General features: G+C 31.0%; 4 protein-coding genes and 1 non-coding gene across 7 annotated transcripts; 4 read left to right on the top strand and 1 right to left on the bottom strand.

Moving 5' to 3' along the window:
- The first annotated feature begins 1,450 nt into the window (after window positions 1-1,450).
- Window positions 1,451-4,023, top strand: LOC113002612 (protein SRG1-like). 2 transcript variants are annotated; one of them, XM_069293134.1, is made up of 4 exons: window positions 1,451-1,955; window positions 2,569-2,816; window positions 3,025-3,349; window positions 3,578-4,023. In XM_069293134.1, exons 1-4 carry the CDS (start codon window positions 1,710-1,712, stop codon window positions 3,839-3,841), a joined length of 1,083 nt encoding a protein of 360 aa, XP_069149235.1. In that variant the 5' UTR covers window positions 1,451-1,709; the 3' UTR covers window positions 3,842-4,023. The 2 variants fall into 2 exon arrangements, with proteins under 2 accessions (XP_069149235.1, NP_001352381.1); NM_001365452.1 differs by having other exon boundaries at window positions 1,630-1,955; window positions 2,569-2,744; window positions 3,578-3,992.
- A 2,811-nt stretch (window positions 4,024-6,834) lies between these two features.
- On the top strand, window positions 6,835-8,656 carry LOC101261481 (protein SRG1-like). Its single transcript, XM_004232956.5, has 4 exons — window positions 6,835-7,309; window positions 7,402-7,649; window positions 7,785-8,109; window positions 8,231-8,656. Exons 1-4 carry the CDS (start codon window positions 7,094-7,096, stop codon window positions 8,492-8,494), a joined length of 1,053 nt encoding a protein of 350 aa, XP_004233004.2. The 5' UTR covers window positions 6,835-7,093; the 3' UTR covers window positions 8,495-8,656.
- Window positions 8,657-10,781: 2,125 nt separating this feature from the next.
- On the top strand, window positions 10,782-12,614 carry LOC101257141 (oxoglutarate-dependent flavonoid 7-O-demethylase 1). The gene is made up of 4 exons (XR_003245273.2): window positions 10,782-11,143; window positions 11,437-11,684; window positions 11,756-12,083; window positions 12,200-12,614. It is a non-coding gene; the product is annotated as an oxoglutarate-dependent flavonoid 7-O-demethylase 1 (transcript).
- Window positions 12,615-12,625: 11 nt separating this feature from the next.
- On the bottom strand, window positions 12,626-14,841 carry LOC101256842 (uncharacterized). Of its 2 annotated transcripts, none has more exons than XM_026029342.2 (9): window positions 14,460-14,841; window positions 14,264-14,356; window positions 14,052-14,156; window positions 13,825-13,977; window positions 13,630-13,728; window positions 13,406-13,534; window positions 13,123-13,302; window positions 12,913-13,029; window positions 12,626-12,744 (listed from the first exon to the last, which is right to left on the bottom strand). In XM_026029342.2, the coding sequence occupies exons 1-9, from the start codon at window positions 14,778-14,780 to the stop codon at window positions 12,736-12,738; spliced, it is 1,206 nt and encodes a 401-aa protein (XP_025885127.1). In that variant the 5' UTR covers window positions 14,781-14,841; the 3' UTR covers window positions 12,626-12,735. The 2 variants fall into 2 exon arrangements, with proteins under 2 accessions (XP_025885127.1, XP_019067592.2); XM_019212047.3 differs by having other exon boundaries at window positions 12,635-12,817.
- A 2,792-nt stretch (window positions 14,842-17,633) lies between these two features.
- LOC138342224 (protein SRG1-like) lies at window positions 17,634-20,490 on the top strand. The gene is made up of 4 exons (XM_069294466.1): window positions 17,634-18,022; window positions 19,373-19,620; window positions 19,695-20,019; window positions 20,085-20,490. Exons 1-4 carry the CDS (start codon window positions 17,777-17,779, stop codon window positions 20,346-20,348), a joined length of 1,083 nt encoding a protein of 360 aa, XP_069150567.1. The 5' UTR covers window positions 17,634-17,776; the 3' UTR covers window positions 20,349-20,490.
- Window positions 20,491-20,584: the final 94 nt, after the last annotated feature.

Raw genomic sequence — 20,584 nt, 5'->3', positions numbered from 1 at the left:
AACGGTTCTATGGTTTGGAAAATAAGGCCTTTGTCTTAGGCCCTCAAATTTTTGTCAAAACATAAAATTGTATGTTAAAATTTTCATAGAAAAATTAATTATTTATGATAAAAAGTACATAATTATTTTTAAAAATAAATTATTTATATGTCTTTTGTACTTTGTTAGAAATAAGGATTTATAATTGCTTCAACAATACATATAATAATTGTCTCACTTTAAGGATGTTTTTCAATTTTGAGTTGATAAATCTTATCTAAAACTAGTAACTGAGAAAATAATATAAAGTACTAAGAGTGATTATTTTTATCTAAATAGTGTACAAAAATAGTTTTTGAATAAATATATATATATATATATATATATATATATATATATATATATATATGAAGTGTATTTATATTTTAGGTCACGAATTGAAATTTCGCTTTTAGCCCCTCAATTACGTTGAGCCGTCCCTGAAGTAGATACATGAGTCCTATGTGGCATAATACAAGTAGGACACCACGTAAGATGCAAATTGTCATGTAGGATACCATGTAGTAAGTATGTGCACTGTTTGGATTAAACCGAACAACCAAACCAAATCAAATCGAATCAAATTTTTATTTGGATTGACTTTTTGGTTTTCAGATTGGTTTTAGATTAATAAAGTACTTTATTTGTTTTTTGGTTTGATTTTTCAAATTTAAAAATAGTTAACCACTTTTATCCCTTTTTTAATTATTAATTGTCTTTCGTGATGATTACGTTTATAATTTATGTTTGAATTATATCTATAATAAGTATATTTATAAGTATTGTGTTTTAAGTTTTACTGATAAGTTATATAAGAAAGTACATTTAAGAGATTAAATATTATTACTTTGGTTATATTAATATTGACATAAACGAATAATCAAGCTGAAAAAGCCGAACCGAATAGAGGGAAACTAAATCAAACTAAATTTATTTTGGATCTAATTGGGTTACACTTTACAAAATCAAATAATACAAAACTAAAACAAAAATTGAATACATACTTTTACTATATATAAAATGTATGTGTCTATTTAAAAACATAAATATAAAATAAGATAAAAGTAAAAAATCATATTTATTGTACTGTGTTTTTTCTGTATGGTGTACTATTCAATAGTCCCTTATTTATGGCTGCCCCCTAACATGATTGACATGTTTCTATTTGTTCTTCAGAGGTCACCTTCTCATGTTATAAATCAAACATTAACCAAACATTGGTTAGTATAACCATTCGAGGATGGAGTTTATCTTGCTCTTAATTAGAAATTTTATTTCGAAATTTGAGTAAGGAAATATATTTGCTAAAAAATATTTCTTTTTAAATTGAATTTATATTAATTAAAGTTTAATATGAATATGTAAAAAAATAAATAAATTTGATACTAGTAAACTATTATAGTTCAACTCCTTAAGTTTCATATTAGTTGTCATTTCATATTTTGTTTTTGCAAGTTGTTTAGAATATAAATTACATAAATACGACAGGTAACCTTATTTTAAGAACATTTGATATTGTAAAATGATAAATAAGTTGGACAATGTCACATAATTAAATGTGGACTTCTTTTTATTTTTTATTTTATATATGTATAGTTTCAGCTTTGCCGCACCTACCCTAATTTTGGAGAAATTGATTAAAAACCCAAACCCGAATTTGATAGAAATTTTCAAGTTTGTAACAAGAGCCAATGGATTCAACCCCGGAAAAATTGAACTTTGGAAAATCTCTGTTAGTTCCAAGTGTTCAAGAGCTTGCCAAACAGCACCTAACCATTATCCCAGACAGGTATCTCCGGCCAGAGCAAGAAACTCCGGTCATTTCCGCCGGAGCGGAGGTTCCAGTTATCGATGTTCAAAAGTTGATTTCAGGTGATTCCATGGATTCTGAGCTGCAAAAGCTTCACTCTGCTTGCCAACAATGGGGTTTCCTACAGGTTTCATGTTCTTCATGATTTTGTTTTATTGTGCGAATAAATTTTATTTGCGAAGCTTCAAAAACACTCCTAAAGTTTATGTTTTTCTCTCACTAATGTGAATTTCCTACTTTTAACTATTAACAAATGTTTATCGAAATACAATTCATGTATCAAATGTTCATTTTTACTACGATGATATTTCAAGTAGGAAAAGGATACAACTGTAGTAGAAATAAGCAACTTTTATAAATCTTGGCCAAACATATTCTATTCTTAACGTTATTTTCATCTATTTAGTTCAAATTAAACATATAAGACATGTAAAAACTTATTTTCAGCTTTCCTTCCCCCATTAAAAGTGTTCAGATTTTAAATAAACTGTAATATCAGAATAATAGATTCTAAAATGCATAATCCTTTGTTAAGGGAAAAATTCCCACATCGGTTGGGCTCGTTATAAGGCGTGACCAATCCTCCTCCCTATGAGTTAGCTTTTGGGGCGTGAGTTAGGCCCAAACCTAATTTTAACAAAGATCACTTTAGAAAAGTGACTTCTTGTTTTCTTGTAGAGTGCCTAGATTTGTAATTTTTAAAAGGTTAATGAATTTGCTAGCATATTGTTGAATGTTAGGTTATAAACCATGGGGTGACACCTTTGCTCTTGGAGGACTTCAAGAGAGAGGTTATTGAATTGTTCAAACTTCCAATGGAAGAAAAGAAGAAGCTATGGAAACAGGAAGACAGCTTGGAAGGTTTCGGGCATGCATTCGTTGTGTCTGAAGATCAGAAACTTGATTGGAGTGACAGGTTTGGCATACTGACTCTTCCTCCTCATATCCGCAAAGTGGATTTGTTTCAGAAGTTGCCCTCGAAGCTCAGGTGCCTGTCTCCTTACTAGATTATTACTCTATTTGAGTGTTCATTACTTAAACAATCATTGATAAAGGAGAACACAATTACTTTTGGTTTTTTATAAATTAGGTAACCAGATTGTTAACTATACTTTTTGTTAAAAACTTGTATTTCTAACTTGTGCCTTGATCTTCGCACTCTAAGATTTTAATATGTTTATGTGTTTGAAATGCAGGGATATCATGGAAGCATACTGCAAAGAAATTAAGAGCCTAGCAACGAGCATTATATGTCAATTGGCAAAGGCTTTAAGGATGGACGAAGAGGAAATGAGAGATCTATTCAATGATGGTATGCAGACGCTGAGGATGAATTATTATCCGCCTTGCCCTGAGCCAGACAAGGCAATTGGCATAAGCCCTCATTCTGATGCCGATGCCATCACCATCCTCTTCCAGCTCAATGAAACTGAAGGTCTCCAAATCCGGAAAGACGATGTTTGGGTGCCTATAAGGCCCCTCCCAAATGCGTTGATTGTGAATATTGGGGATATGATGGAGGTAAATAACAACTTCTTACTGAGTAATTTATTTTTCAAAAGGGTAGCGACGTAATGATAATTGGAGTTTTTGTGTGCAAGTTATTGGTTTAGTTTGGTTTTATTCACAGTGTCATACAAGTTATTGTTGTTGTTTGTAAAGAAAGAGCTCACATTCTAATAAGATTCTCTATTGTTAAAAATATCATTTCACATAATGTGGACGTAAATGTGTTATTTGACTTGACAGATAGTGAGCAATGGTGTCTATAGGAGCATTGAGCATAGAGCAATCGTAAACTCAAATGAAGAACGTCTCTCTGTTGCAACATTCTGTGCGTTCAACCTTGAGTCTGAGCTAGGACCTGCACACAGCCTCGTTGGACCATGTAATCCTCCTATTTTCCGAAGAGTTCCCATGCACAAATATTTACAGGACTTTTTTGCACGAAAACTTGAAGGAAAGTCATACCTTGATTCCATGAAGGTAGAGGCAAAGGATGATAAATCCTAGGTAACATTTGATATAGTATAAGTTAGTTACTCTTGCTGTTGTAATCTGGTGTTCCCCTGTTTGATTACTACAAAGAATAAAAATATTGTACTCTTCATTTCATAAAATGTGACTTGTATATTGAGAATATAAATTGTTTTTTTGGTTGTTCTATTATATTGGCATAAAAGAATTTATGATAACTTTTAACGGACTTTTTTCATAGTATAACATTTATTCATCAAACACTTACCAACTATTGGATATAGATAAATAAAAAGCCTCTTACGTGAGGTATATAAACGTATTTTTATTTAGACATCTTAATTGAAATTGTTATTTACATTTATGCTTGAAAATGCACCCTAACTAACACCACAAATGATTATAATTGATTATTGGGGAACAACGTTAATGTTAAAACATAGGTTAGTGCAAATTTGAATAAAAAGTATTTCTTTTTACTATTTTACCTTATTTTCCCAATAAATTGCACTTTATTTGAAAGGATAAAAAGACTTCTAAACAATGTGAAATTAAATAATAACATCTATCAGTTAATAGTTTAATTAAAAAATGTCTCTATTATTATTTTGGGTCAAAAATGATCAATATGTTAACTTTTCCTTTCTAAACACGTTCTTTTCTTAATATCTTCATTGTAATTTATTATTAATTTTCATATTTATGAACTCATAGTTCATCATTAATTTTCATTTAGATGATGGCAGAAAAATCCTAAATATATTTTTCGAATTGAAAAATAATAAATATTAGCTAATATAATCTGATGTTAAAGTTAAAATGTGTTGAATAACCATAAATCATGTTCTTGTGAATTTGTGATGTACAATAAAATTTTCTTAAATTAATATAGGCGGGATCATGAAGTATTATTATTTTATGAATATATTATTTAATCGTTAATTAATATTTAATAATTTAAAGAGTATTTGATACTGAAAAAATTGTTCAAGGATGGAATCTCAAAGAATATGAAAGAACCCACTTGTGATTAATGATCTCGGTTACTGTAATAAATGGACGTTAATAACATATCGAATGTGTGAAAATAATACACGTTTAGAGGTCCAAAACTTAGAATTAACAAAATTGTGAATATCATTTAAAAAATAATGTTAATGATAAAGTTAAAGATGACACAATACATTAGGAACTAGTACGCGTAAGGAAACACTTAAATCTAGAACTCATCACAATTTTTTGAGGCAGTTAGAAAAGACAACATCAAAACTTTTGAATGAAATAAGAAAAGTTAGAGATGCACTTCAACTAAATTTAAAATTTTAATAAAAATAGAATATAATAAAATCATATTTCACTAAATTTTCTAAGATATATTTGTACTCTTAAACAATTATTAATTTATAATATTAATGGGACCATATACTTATAGACATAATACATATATTGGACCCTAAACTTACATTCAAATTTTAACCTTTACCTCCAACTTTCATAATGCACAAACAGACACTTTAACTATCCAACTTTTAAATAAATAAACACTTGAGTCCTACATGACAGAATATACGTAGGACATCACGTAGGACAAAAAAATGACATGTAAGACATATGTGTGTATTTGTTCAACTTTATACAAGTTTAAGTGTTTATTTATGTACATCCAAAATTGAAAAGTATAAATTTAATTTGAAGCCAAGTTAAATGACACATTTATGTATTATGTCATTTATATATGAATCTATTAAAAATATATTATCTTATTATCCAAGAGTAATTCTTTTCATTGACACAAATTGTAACCAGAGAAAGTTATCATCTTAGTGTATGCTAATGAGAAAGTCCCGACCCTTTATAAAAATAAATTTATTACTCACTTCTACAACCATTTCATTGGTTTTTCAGTCATTTGATTTTTTATTTTTTTTCTTTATTTTTAAAAAATTTCTTTCTCAATAAGTTAAAAGCATAATACATAAATATATATTTTAGTTGATAATTCTCAGTCATATTTATGTCTATAAGTTTTAAATATTTCTATCATCTATTATATAAAAGAGTGAAGTGGTTGGACAATTAAGGATAAAAATTTAATTTCATTCTAACAAATTTTTTAAGAAAATAGTCAATAATTCTAGAAAATTTTTCTATATATAAATTGAACAATGATCAACAGTAAAAAAAGTAATTTTATGCTAATAAAAATCTATCAAATAGAATGGTAACAAGAAAATTAAAATTTTTCAAAACCTCTTTAGTTATCGTTATTAATATTAACTTATTTTGTTATTACTTCACTTTCTTTCTTTTTTTTAACTTATTTGTGATATATATATATATCAAACATTTTATGGAAACCGATAAAAGGAAGAATATTAGGACAGTATTTGAACAACGTTAATGTTAAAACATAGGTTAGTGCAAATTTGAATAAAAAGTATTTTTTTTACTATTTTACCTTATTTTTCCAATAGATTGCACTTTATTTGAAAGGATAAAAAGACTTCTAAATGTTTGTGTGCTTGAAATGTAGGGACATCATGGAAGCATACTACAAAGAAATGAAAAACCTAGCAAGGATGGACGAAGAGGAAATGAGAGATCTATTCAGTGATGGTATGCAGTCAATGAGGATAAATTATTATCCGCCTTATCAAGCTCGTAATCCATAAATTCTCCCCCTAACCAAAACTCTTAAAGTCATTAAGACTACATTGTGAATGCTGATTAAGTTAGAAATAACATGTTTCTATTTATAGAGTTCTAAACCTTTTTCTACCAGAAAAATGATTAGTTAATTGAAAAGTTTTTCCTAAAAGAAAAACCTATTTATGGTAAAAGATCAGGACAAATAGAACTCAACAAAAACTCGATAGAGGGGAAGGATGACGAATCTTAGGTAGCATTTGATACGCTAGTACATGTTGCTCTGTTGTAATTTTGAGTTGATTACTCCAAAGAATAAAAATAGCTGACGTTCCTTTTCATTGAGAATATAAAATATACTTTGTTGTAGTATTATATTGGTATGATGGAACTAGCATGAAATTTTTATTTGTTACTTTGGAATAGTTGCGGGCGGCTATGTAAATATGCAAAGACAAAATTATTAGTTAAAATTACTTGATAAATAATACTATATGGTTTTGGAAGAAATAGATAAACCCAAAGGTGAATGGGATCTATAGTTTGAAGGAGTCATTGTATCTATATCTCTGCTATTCTTTTCCATCAGACGTTAATAATTTTCAATTTAATTACTAACAAAGAGTGACGACGGTGGCAAAAATGAACTTTGGAAAATCTCTGTTAGTTCCTAGTGTTCAAGAGCTTGCCAAACAGCATCTAACCAATATTCCGGCCAGGTATGTCCGCCCAGAAGAAGAATCTCCGGTCATATATGCCGGAGCATCGGTCCCAGTTATCGATCTTCAAAAGTTGATTTCCATGGATTCTGAGCTGCAAAAGCTTCACTCGGCTTGCCAACAATGGGGTTTCCTCCAGGTTCCATTTTTTTTTTTTGCTTTGAAAATGGTTCTTAAGGGGTATATGTATTGACCTTTTGAGAAATTAGCTTGCATATTATTGAATGATAGGTTATAAACCATGGAGTGACATCTTCGTTGTTGGAGGATTTCAAGAGAGAGGTTATTGATTTGTTCAAACTTCCAATGGAAGAAAAGAAGAAACTATGGCAACAGGAAGACAGCTTTGAAGGTTTTGGGAATGCATTTGTAGTATTAGAGGAGCAGAAACTTGATTGGAGTGACATGTTTGGTATAATGACTCTTCCTCTTCGTATTCGCAAAGTGGACTTGTTTCACAAGTTGCCCTCAGATCTCAGGTGCCTTTCTCCTTACTACTACTCTATTCGAGAGTTCGTTACTTAAAGAGTATTAAAATCACACCTAAATTACCCCAATTTCTTGAGCTTCATATCTGAATTATTGAGAGCGTAAGTTTCCTACCTGAAATTCAGGGGCATTATAGAAGCATACTCCAATGAAATCAAGAGCCTAGCAATGATCATCGTATGTCACTTGGCAAAGGCTTTAAGGATAGATGAAAATGAAATGAGAGAGCTATTCAGTGATGGTGTGCAGTCAATGAGGATGAATTATTATCCGCCTTGCCCTGAGCCAGACAGGGCAATTGGCTTAAGCCCTCATTCTGATGCTGATGCCCTCACCATCCTTTTCCAGCTCGATGAAACTGAAGGTCTCCAAGTTCGAAAAGACGACATTTGGGTGCCTATAAAGCCCCTCCCAAATGCTTTGATTGTTAATATTGGCGATATGATGGAGGTAGGTAAATAACAACTTTTTCTTGAAAGAACTTAATGTGGACTAAATATAAAGAAATATCACTAATCCGTTTACTTGGATCGGAAAATGTAATGTAACATGTTTTATTTGACTTTGGCAGATATTGAGCAATGGTGTTTATAAGAGCATTGAGCACAGAGCAATTGTAAACTCAAACAAAGAGAGACTCTCTGTTGCAACATTCTCTACCTTCAACCTTGATTCCGAATTAGGACCTGCACATAGCCTCATTGGAACAAATAATCCTCCAATTTTCCGAAGAGTTGTCGTGCAAAAATATTTACAGGACTTTTTTGCACGAAAACTTGACGGAAAATCATACCTTGATGTCATGAAGGTAGAGGTGAGGAATGGAGAATCCTAGGTAGTATTTGATAATATAATTTACTCTTGGCGTTGAAATCTGGACTTCCATTACTATAAATAAGAAGATTCGAGTCTTCTTCATTTATTTTGTTTTAAGCATGTTCTTCCATCTCAAAAAAATTCATATTTTTTTTTGGAAAAGAGATTAAAAATTCTCCAATCTACTTTTTCCCCCCCTCAAATTAGCTAATGGTCATTTGCAATGTAAAATAGTCACATGCCATATTACGATTCGTCACATATGTAACTTAATTCAAAAGTTAAATCCACCAAATTCTCAAATCCATACCCCGTTATCTTTAACCTAAACCGCCCCTAATTACTTCAATTATATACAAAATATGTATAATATTTGTATGAAATCTGTATCAAAATTGAAGTTTTGAAGCCACAACAGCCACTTTCTCAATCGAAAATTCATAATCAGTTTGGGTGGAAGAAAGCCCCAACCACAGGCGCACTTACGCCGAGGGAAGTTTGGGTTTTCTTCAATGAGAACCTTGCCGGTAACGGATCGGTTCGCCGCCGATCCAATTTAAGAACTGAATCGGGTTTACAAGATGAGGTTTATGCTCAGTAGCAGCTCTTTGTTTAGGAGAAAATCACATCTTTTAACTACTACTAGAACAAAATCAAGGCTAATTGACCCACCTGAGCAAAGATTAATGGTTTACTATGAAATTTGGGATTTTAGAGAGAAGTACTGAATTTGAAGATGACGAAGGATTTACCAGAAGAGTATAAGAAAATGAAGTTAAAATAATTCTATGTTCTTTAGATGGTGAATTTGATTTTGATAATGGTTGCTTTTCTTTGTTATCTAACTATTAGAAAATTTAATAATAGTAAGTATATAAATAAATTTATTTTAACAGCAAGAGTATAATCTAATTAATAAGCTAAAACTGTTAGGTATTTTTGACAGATAATCAAACGACTCATTCTCTATATATATCTTAAATCATTTATAATTTATTTATTTATTATATTTTTATTAGTGTAGACATTGCTGATCAATTTTTTTTTATAAAGAAAAGGAAACATAAATTAAGTGAAAAAAACAGAAGATAAATAATTAATTAAAGTGATGGACAAACGGGATAAGATTTTGAACTTTATGGAGATATTTTGTTAAATTGTTCGGCAGGAACAAATTTGAATACGTAACCTCTGGACTATTTTTGTAATTTTTCCTTTTATTAATAAAAAATTAAATCCCATCTGCACCAAAAGTCACCTGAATATAGGTGACTAATTAGGCAAAATGATTAGAAATTGTAGGTATATTACCAGATGGACCACGTGTTTATTTACCCAAAAAAATGACATAAATAATCTCTTAATTATAAAGGTAGGTCTAATGATTTTATAGCTACACACTCAACAGGTTCCGTCTTTAAATTATTCAAGTACCTTAATTATATCCTCATTAATTTTAATATGTTAATTATAAATTTATGGATTTCAGTCTTTTTAATATTTAAAAACTTATCAGATTTGATCTTTATTCATTTTTTTAAAACAAAGTAGCTTAGGTTTATATTAACCGATTCTTCGTGAAATTAAATCTTTAATTCATTTTTAAAGTTATTTCTCTATCCCATCCTTTTTTATTCAAACTACTCTTATAAAAGAACAATAACGTCAATAATTTAAAATACAATTAATGAGAAAAAAATATAAGTCCTATTTTTATTCAATTAAAAATAAAATTTAAGCACTAAAATGTGCTAATTTGTGCCGGTTTTTATCTAATTTACTCAAACAAAATTACGTAAAATAAAATGATAAATAATAAAATTAATTTATTTTTAAAAAAAATAAAAAATTACAAATCTACCACTTTATAAATTTCAGATTTTGAAAAACTAAAAAAATTATGTTTAATGAAATCATTATAGTACAAACTTTGAATTTAGCACGTAATAATTTTTTTCTTTTGCATATTCAAGACATTCGTAGCAATAATATGCTTCTTTTTATTTCCTGTTGAATAAAATTATAACTTATATTTTCTTTCATCGTAAATTTTATTTTAAATAGTTAAGATTAAGATTCTTTACAAAAAATTAATTTGAAGAAAAAATAACAAAGACAGAAACAACAGAAGAAATTGCTAAGGAATTTAATTTCTCTATACATGAATTGTATTCGATTAATGTAAATCTAAAAATAAAACTCTTTCACTATAATCAAGTTGAGATAGTCAACCGAACATATACTAGACAATTAAACATGACTTTTTTTTTTATATTATATAATACACGTTATCCTAGACAAATAAAAATGTCCATTATTTCTTTTTGCATTATATGATACACGTTATTATTTCATATCTCAATAAGTTTACTTTGTAAAACAAGTTTGAGGGAGAAAAAAAATACAAACTTCATCAATGGAAGAAGCAAAGTTGAGAAAGCTAGGTGGTTCTCTGAAAGTCCCTAACGTTCAAGAACTTGCAAAGCAACAACTAGCAGCCGTTCCATCGCGATATATGCGCGATGATATTGAAAATCAATCATATTCTTCCATATTACCTCAAGTTCCAGTTATTGATATGAAAAAATTGCTGGAAATTGGAGATATTGATGATGATTCGGAACTCGTGAGGCTTCATCTCGCTTGCAAAGAATGGGGATTTTTTCAGGTTTATATATCAAAAAAACACTTTTTTTAAAAAAATTATTGTTTTATGTTACAGAAATGTTGGAGTTGACTTATTTAACCATCAATAATACAACTGCACTCCAAAACATACAATAATCTTATTAAATATAACAAGTGATATTCTTTTTTTTGACGTATTGAAACTAACCTAGGAAGAAACAAAATTTAACAATCTTTTTGATTACCGATCATATCTTTTAATTTAAAAATAAACTGATGTATCTTCGTGTCGCATGATGATATCGATTTTTTTAAAAAAAAATACATGTGCAGCTGGTGAATCATGGAGTGAATTCCTCATTGATGAAGAAAGTGAAATCGGAAATCAGAGCATTTTTCGATCTACCAATGGAAGAGAAGACGAAATTCGAGCAAGAAGAAGGAGATCTCGAAGGATACGGGCAAGCATTTGTTGTATCTGAAGAACAAAAGTTAGATTGGGCTGATATACTTTACATGATCACTCTCCCTACTCATTTGCGAAAACCTCACTTGTTTCCAAAGCTTCCTGCCTCGTTCAGGTACGATAATATATAACTGAGTTTACGATTAAATATTTAGTTCACAATATTTAAATTCTTGGACCGATAAGGGATGCATTGGAACAATACTCAAGAACACTGAAGGAACTTGCTATGAAAATTCTGTACGTAATGGCCAGAGCTTTAGGGATGAAAACAGAGGATATGAATGTACTATTTGAACAAGACGGGACACAAATGATGAGAATAAATTATTATCCTCCTTGTCCTCAACCAGAGCGCGTAATGGGGTTATGCCCCCATACTGATGCTATTGGTCTAGCTATATTACTTCAGGTTAATGAAACGGAAGGTCTTCAAATTAAGAAAGATGGAGCTTGGACTCCGGTTCCATATCTTCCTGATGCCTTTGTTGTCAACATTGGAGATATTTTAGAGGTGAGAAATAAGTATATATGCATGTTTGGTGTAACGAAAGACATTTGTCAGCGTGGCAAAAGTTATTTTCTAGTGTTTGGTTATGAGAAAACTTATCAATGTTGTTTCACGTGCAGATTCTGACAAATGGAATCTACAAAAGCACTGAACATCGAGCAATTGTGAACGAAGATAAAGAGAGGATTTCCATTGCTACATTTTTGAGCCCCAATCTGGATGGAGATTTAGGTCCAGCTCCTAGTCTCCTCACTCCTCAATGCCCTGCAGAATTTAGGAGGATTGGAGTGGCTGATTACTTCAAAGGATATTTCTCTCGAGAGCTCGTTGGAAAATCATATGTCGATTCTATAAGAATTGGAAATGGAGGCGATGGAAGCAATTGATAAATGTTTGCATTTTATGCCCCCTTGGATACCAACAGATTGTTTGATTTGGATGGACTTTTTACTGTATCATTTTGTGGATGTATAATGTTTGAATAAATTGTGGCATTTGTTGTGGTTGAATAACATCATTATTGTTTGATTTTAATGTATCAAATCGTATATTAGCTACCTAAAACTGGTTGAATGGAACGACGTATCCATGTTTATACCCTGTGCTACTTGGAGAAGATGCTCAACATCTACTTCAGGGAAATGTTGTAAAAGCTTCAAGTTGCCTACAAAATCACCCCTTATTAGTTTGCTTTTAACACACATCAGCATAGCACAACAGATCCTCAATAGTATCTCCTGTAAATGAGCCATGGAGTTGGATGAAGAGCGTCTTATATATTAGATCAACCACAATATCCATCCATATAAACACACATTGATCGGATAAGTACCTGAAGGCCAAAAGGATTGCTGAGAAGCGTATCCCAGATCCGTAAGATGTGATGCAAACTAAACTCCTGAGTAAGGAGCAGAGTGATCCACCTAAATGCATAGAATTGCGGGTTAACCTGAAATCAAAACATTAGCTAGGACGACTGATATATATGTGAGCAATAACTTAGGTATTTATAGCTGTGCCTAAGAAATAGGTTCACATTCACCTTTGTTTTTAATTCAAGATGGTGCCACAATTCTTCATCATTAGTTTTCAATAACTCTGACAATTTGGAAAGAGTTGAGTGGATACCAAACGAACTGCAATCAAATTGTTGACAGAAGTGATCCACACAGCTACTCATTAGTATAACAAAACAGGAAAAAGTATCTGCTTCTATATTTGCCTGCACAGTGGAGAAAAACAAATGAAGCTTCTACTATTAACGAAAGAGTTGGCGAAGGCATCAATATAAACTATAAGAGCAAATTTGAGGAAGAAGAACTTACAACATTATTTTCATCATTATCGGTGTTGAAGACGTAGTACAATGGGGCCAAGACCTCATTCATACCTTGTACATAACTAATTGCAGGATTTAATTTCGCAAACAAAAGAAGAATATTTCTCATTGACTCCTGTAAAGCAAAACATAAATTCGGAAAGAAAAAACTATCACAGACTAAAATGTTAAACTAAAATCAAGAGTTGAGAGATATAAGTAAAATGTTACCTTATTCTTCGTAGATAATGATGAGTCTCCTGAGAAGAACTCTAAATCTGGATGAGTTCGCTGCAAATCACGGTCTATCTGCTCTGAAATTTCTGTAAACTACAAACACCACCATTTGTATTTTGTATTCATAAAAAAACATCTTCAGGTGATATAAAAGGTTGCAGAAGAACTCGCGGTGCAGTAGGTACTTGCCTCAAAGTACTGATGCCATATGCTAGTTTTACCTAAACTTAGTGGATGATCCTCTTTAGAAATGTTGTAGCGTTTAAGGGGCTCAATGACTCCGCTGCTAGTGTCGTGTCCAAGCAATATCATGCTTTTATCTTTTCGACATGACAATTCTGACTGTCTAGATCAAAGATTTCTATGAACAATAAGGGACCAGCTAAGACCATAAGTTACAAGGTAATGCAGCTTACAGGTTTTCGTAGAAACTCCTCTTTTAGCTTGTTATATTTCAATCGACTCTCGTTTAACTCCTTCTCCCATAGGTCTCGAGAAGTAGGTAAATATCCCAACAGTAGCTGCAATTTATAATCATGGAAAACAGAGTTATTCGATTTCAATTTCAACATATTTGGCGAAGAATATAATGCTTATACTAATGCGATCAGTTAGGGTAATTAATAACCTTCCAAATTGTTGCTCGCAAACTCCCTCCATCAGGAATACCTGAACGGGCAACTCGTTGCAACTTCTCCAAATTAATCTCCTTTCGAGAAATCTGTTTTACAAACAGCATCAATGATCAAAGAACGCGACAATGAAGTAGTGATCACCTCTAAGCAAAGAGCGGAAACAATGAAAATTGTGATGAACAGTCTCACCTCATATTCAAGATCAGATCGTTTATCATCATCGTTGCAGGCGTGCAATACAATTGATCCCAATTTCCTATTTTTGCTTTGGGGAAAACTTATAAGCTCATCATCAAAATCATAACATCGATCCTTAATCATCTGCTTCAGAGCAAACTCGCGAGTCAGATCAAATGTCTGTAATTCTTCACCAGATTCAATTTCTTCATAATTACTTTCTTCTCTACCATGATGGAAGCCATTGATCACTAAACTTCCAATCTTTTGAGGAAATACTACTAATTTCCTCGGTTTTTCTGGAACGTTGAGCTTGCTAATCTTAGGCGTCATTTGCTCGAAAGAATGAATGATTGAGGAAAAAAAAGTTTCTGCTTTTCACTTCAAAAGAAAAAAAAAAGATAATTTTAGAAGGATTTTGGTTTATAATTTTCTTGTTAAGAGAGGAAGAGGAATGTCAGTTAGCCGTTTGAATGGTTGGCGGGTTCTTTTCCTAAGAGTCAAATACTTACCTGCTAGTTATATTTTTTTTCTCAAAATATATCCTTTCAAGTTATACTTTTGATTTAAATATATCTCTAATATTATATTTTGACACAAATTAACCCTTAATTTAATTAGGGACACGCAACAAGCTCAAAATCTCTTTATTCACAAATTCTTTCTGATAATGTAAAATTAACCATAAGTCATGTTCGTGAGAAGGTCCATTTGTCAAAATAATTTCTATAATGATTTATTTGGGTTTCCAGTCGTTTTCTTTTCTTATTGTTTTCTCAATTTTGCTTTCAATGGTCAAATAGAGTTGGTGAAACTGTTCCGATAAATTTGGTACCTTACGATGAGGGGCGGATTTAGGAACATAGAATGTGTGCCACGTGACACAATTTCGTCGAAATTTTTTTATTGAATATACCTATATATATATATATATAAAAGCATAATACATGAATGTGCTTTTTAACTTGGCTTCAAATTATATTTATACCCTTTAACTTTGGATATGCACAAATAGACATTTAAATTTGTATAAAGTTGAACAAATAGACACACATGTCCTACATATCATTTTTTGTCCTATATACTGTTCTACGTGTATTGTACCATGTAGTTATTATGTGTTTATTTATTTAAAAATTGAATAATTAAATTACCTATTTATATATCATAAAAGTTGAAGATCAAAATTAAAATGTAAAGCTAAGTTTATAATCTAATATATGTATTATGTTAAAAAGAAAAAACACAAAAGTATAAAATAGTTTACAGGACACTGTTTGTAACTAAATGTGGCAAGCTTAACTATGCTTACAATCGTTGCATGACGTCACAGGTTGGATTCTCGGAGGCACATTTTTTTTTTCTGTTTGTTTTATTGGCATCTTAATGTTTTCTTTTAGCAATTAGAGTTATAGTTAAATAAAAGCCCGTTTGGATGAGCTTAATAAAAGCAGTTTTAAAAAAGTACTTTTAAAAGTGCTGAAACTTATTTTTAAAATAAGAAGTTATGTGTTTGGATAAAAGTGCTGAAATTGTTATGTCAAACGTGAAAAGTGAAAAATGAAAGAAAGAAATGTTAGGGTTATATGGGTAATTTGGAGATTGTACAAAAATATTAAGCACAAAAAGATAAAAATGTGGTCAACTTAAAACAGCTTATAAGCTAAAAAAAAAAAAAAACACCCCTACCCCAGCTTTTAACTTTTGGCTTAAAATAAGTTTTTTTTAACTTAAAATAAGCTGTTTTGAGTATTGCCAAACATCTAAATAAGTCAAAAACCAGCTTTTAAGTCAGTTTGACCAGCTTTTAAGCTGAGCCAAACAGGCTCTAAAGGCCCGTTTGGATGGGCTTAATAAAAGCAGCTTTAAAAAAGTACTTTTGAAAGTGCTGAAACTTATTTTTAAAATAAGCAGTTATGCGTTTGGATAAAAGTGCTGAAGTTGTTATGCCAAACGTGAAAAGGGAAAAATAGAAGAAAGAGATATTAGGGTTATATGGATAATTTGGATATTGTATAAAAATATTAAGGGAAAAAACATAAAAATATGGTCAACTTAAAACAGCTTATAAGCTAAAAAAAAAAAACACTCCTACCCCAGCTTTTAACTTTTGGCTTAAAATAAGTTTTTTTTAACTTAAAATAAGCTGTTTTGAGTATTGCCAAACAGTTAAATAAGTCAAAAACCAGCTTTTAAGTCAGTTTGACCAGCTTTTAAGCTGAGCCAAACAGGCTCTAAATCTATATTTCTGATTTGTGATTTTTTTTGGTTCTTATTCATCTATCATTCTTATTTTTATCTTGAATCTCCATATTAGGTTAATATTTTTTTGTTATTCAATTTTTTTATCATGTGCTTGAATTTTTATTTTTATTTATTCATAATAATAATTTTATTTTTTATTATCTACTTGTTGCAATGAAATATTTTAGAATTCATTAAATTGATTAAAATTGTTTGTAATCCTTGATCCTCAATTACTAATTGTGCAGGTCAAATCATATTAGTCTAAGTTTTTAATGGAGAGTTATTATTCCAATTTTTTTTATACAAACAATTTTAACTACTCAAGCTTCAACTGACTTACGAAATCGAATGGATAATGAGTTTTTGAGTGATTGTTTGGTGCCTTATATAGAAAAGGAAGTATTTAGTCGTATTTCTAATGAGGATATTATGTATACCTTTAAAAAATATGGAATTTCGGGAGAACTATAGTTATATACTCGAATTTATTTTATTATTATCACCTGAGTCATTTTTTTCATATATATTATAATTGCAATGATTTTTTCATTTTTTTGAATTATTGAAAAAGGTTATCCGACATGAATAGTGGTGTAAAACTTCTGTAAAATAGAAAAGTATAGAAATAGAATATAATTTAGGATTTATACTATGAGAATTATATAAATTATACAAATAAGGCCTATAACTTCTTCTTTTTTTCTTTTCTTTTTCATCTTCTTTTAAAGACGTAATCATTTATTTGCAATGCCCATGTTGAATAATATTGTAAATAAAATTTTATTTAATAATATAAAGATGTAAATGGTTTAATTATAATATTATCTAATTAAAAGAGATCTTAAATTTTTGGAGGCCTAAAAAATTTTTTTGATTGATTTTCTTAAGTCAGCCATTTTGTCCCTTTAATAGTGATACCGCTTTTAAAAAAATGTTGTTGTGTATGCCACTGCTTACAATTAAACAACGGAAAATGGCATATGTAGTTAAAAAATTAAAAATTATACTATTTATATACTATATGGTTTTGGAAGAGAAACCCAAATTGATTTTAAAAAAATTCAAGTTTGCAACAAAAGCAAATGGAGTCAACGCCGGAAAAATTATACTTTGGAAAATCTCTGTTAGTTCCAAGTGTTCAAGAGCTTGCCAAACAGCACCTAACCAATATTCCGGCCAGGTATGTCCGCCCAGAGCAAGAAACTCCGGTCATATCCACCGGAGCATCGGTTCCAGTAATCGATCTTCAAAAGCTGATTTCAGGCGATTCCATGGATTCTGAGCTGCAAGAGCTTCACTCTGCTTGCCAACAATGGGGTTTCCTACAGGTTTCATTTTCTTCATAGTTTTGTTTAACTATTTCAGTTAGTAAAAGGAAATAATTAATAGTTGATGTGTGTTTTGATCGATTGTTGATGATAGTTCAAATAAGAATAGTGAATCACACAGTTGATGAGTGTTTCGATAAATTGTTGACCATAATTCAAATAGGAAAAGTGAAAATTTCATAGTTTAGTAACTTTGGAAGTAAAATATTTATAATTAAGTAACTTTTGAGTTAAAATAAAATTGAGTGAAGAGTATGTTTGATTTTAAAAAGGTGTGAATGGAAAATGAAGAGTTGCGACTTTTATGAAGAGTCGTGACTTTTATGAAATGTTGCGATTTTGATGAAAAGTTGTGACTAAAATTGTGATTTTTATGGAAAGTTGTGACTTTTATGGAAAGTTGTCGCTTTTATAAAAGGTGACGACCTTTCTGAAAGATTGTGACTTTTCCAAAGGTTTGTGACCTTTCCGGTAAGGCACAATAAGAACATTTTCACACTACCCTTTGTTTTCTATAAATTGAGGGATTTCCTCTCATTTTAATATAGAATTCATAGACTTCTTCTTCAACTACTAAATCTAATATTCTAAGTGTACTTTACTGCCGTTGAGTGGTTCGCTGACACCGGAGTTTTTGGTATCTATACTCTGGTGATTGAGATCATTTTACCCTGGAAAATAATTTTCTTAAGGGGACACTGTGAGTTCAGTGGACTCGATTTTTTTTCCTATTAAAAATTTCCAGATTCTGCTTCGTATTTTACAAATTTTAGATTTGTGAATTAATTTCAGCTCTTCTATTTTTTTTATTTCACTGGTTCACTAAACATGGTAACTTCGTGTTTCTGCAAAGTTTGTTGGAAGCAGTAAGATTCTTTAGACACATATTAACAACAATTCTTCTTTAAGAAAATATTTCGTATATTTTTTTTTTTAAATCCGTTTCTGATTCTAGTTTCACTACTAGTTCTAATTTTCTAATTGTGAAAATGTTCTTAAACTTTGTTGTCTTACAAAGATGTTCAAAGTTTGTTCTAAGTATGTTTGGAATACAAGATGAACAACAGAGTATAGTTGAGCGACTTCCTGAGAAAAAAAATTCATAATTGAGTGACTTTTGAATTAAAAACCAAAATTGAGTTTGACTTTGTGAGAACAGAGTCTATTAATTGAGTGACAATCTATGATATTGTCTCAAGAATAATATCACGTTAGCTTTAATCCTTCTCATTTTTTGTTGATAGTACGAGTGTTAGTTTAGACAAAATTAGTCTTTATTTTCTCCTAATGCGCCTAGCTTTGTAATTGTTGAAAGGTTGTTAAATTTGTTAGCATAATGTTGAATGTTAGGTTATTAACCATGGAGTGACACCTTCGTTACTGGAGGATTTCAAGAGAGAGGTTATTCAATTGTTCAAACTACCAATGGAGGAAAAGAAGAAACTATGGCAACAGGAAGACAGCTTGGAAGGTTTTGGGAATGCATTCGTTGTATCGGAGGAGCAGAAGCTTGATTGGAGTGATATGTTTGGCATAATGACTCTTCCTCCTCGTATCCGCAAAGTGGACTTGTTTCAGAAATTGCCCTCGAATCTCAGGTGCCTATCTCCTTATAACTATATCCCGCTCTCCTCATCTTTTAATTAATATGTTTGTGTGTATTGAAATGTAGGGACGTCTTGGAAGCTTACTGCAAAGAAATTAAGAGCCTAGCAAGGATCATCGTATGCCAATTGACAAAGGCTTTAAGGATGGACGAAGAGGAAATGAGAGATCTATTCAGTGATGGTATGCAGTCAATGAGGATGAATTATTATCCGCCTTGCCCTGAACCAAACAGGGCAATTGGCTTAAGCACTCATTCTGATCCTGGTGTCCTCACCATCCTTTTCCAGCTGAACGAAACTGAAGGTCTACAAGTCCGAAAAGATGATATTTGGGTGCCCATAAAGCCCCTCCCAAATGCTTTGATTGTGAATATTGGAGACATGATGGAGGTAAAAATGTTCTACTACCGCCTGAAAATATTATGCGCGTAAATGTGATATATTTAACTTGGCAGATATTGAGCAATGGTGTGTATAGGAGTATTGAGCACAGAGCAATTGTAAACTCAAATGAAGAAAGGCTCTCTGTTGCGACATTCTATTACATGAACCTTGAATCCGAATTAGGACCTGCACACAGCCTCATCGGACCACATAATCCTCCCATTTTCCAAAGAGTTTCGGTGCACAAATATTTACAGGACTTTTTTGCACGAAAACTTGACAGAAAATCGAACCTTGATTTTTTGAAGGTAGAGACGAGTGATGGAGAATCGTAGCATTTGTTACACTTGTACAAGTTATTGTTGCTGCTGTAACTTGGAGCTTCTACGTTTTTATTTTTCTGTTATGTCATAGTCTTTAACTTACTGTGGCCTCGTCTCAATAAAAGCCATGCATATAGATTGATGAATTATACAACTTTGATACTTATTACTCCATCCGTTCATTTTTATCTATTATTAAGTTAGACACATACATTAAGAATTTTTTTTTTAATTGATATACTTATTTT

The sequence above is a fragment of the Solanum lycopersicum genome, chromosome 2 (genome assembly GCF_036512215.1).
Source record: "Solanum lycopersicum chromosome 2, SLM_r2.1".
Lineage (NCBI taxonomy): Eukaryota > Viridiplantae > Streptophyta > Magnoliopsida > Solanales > Solanaceae > Solanum > Solanum lycopersicum.
The sequence above is the reverse complement of the archived record's forward strand: the minus strand, read 5'-3'. Positions and strand labels throughout refer to the sequence as shown.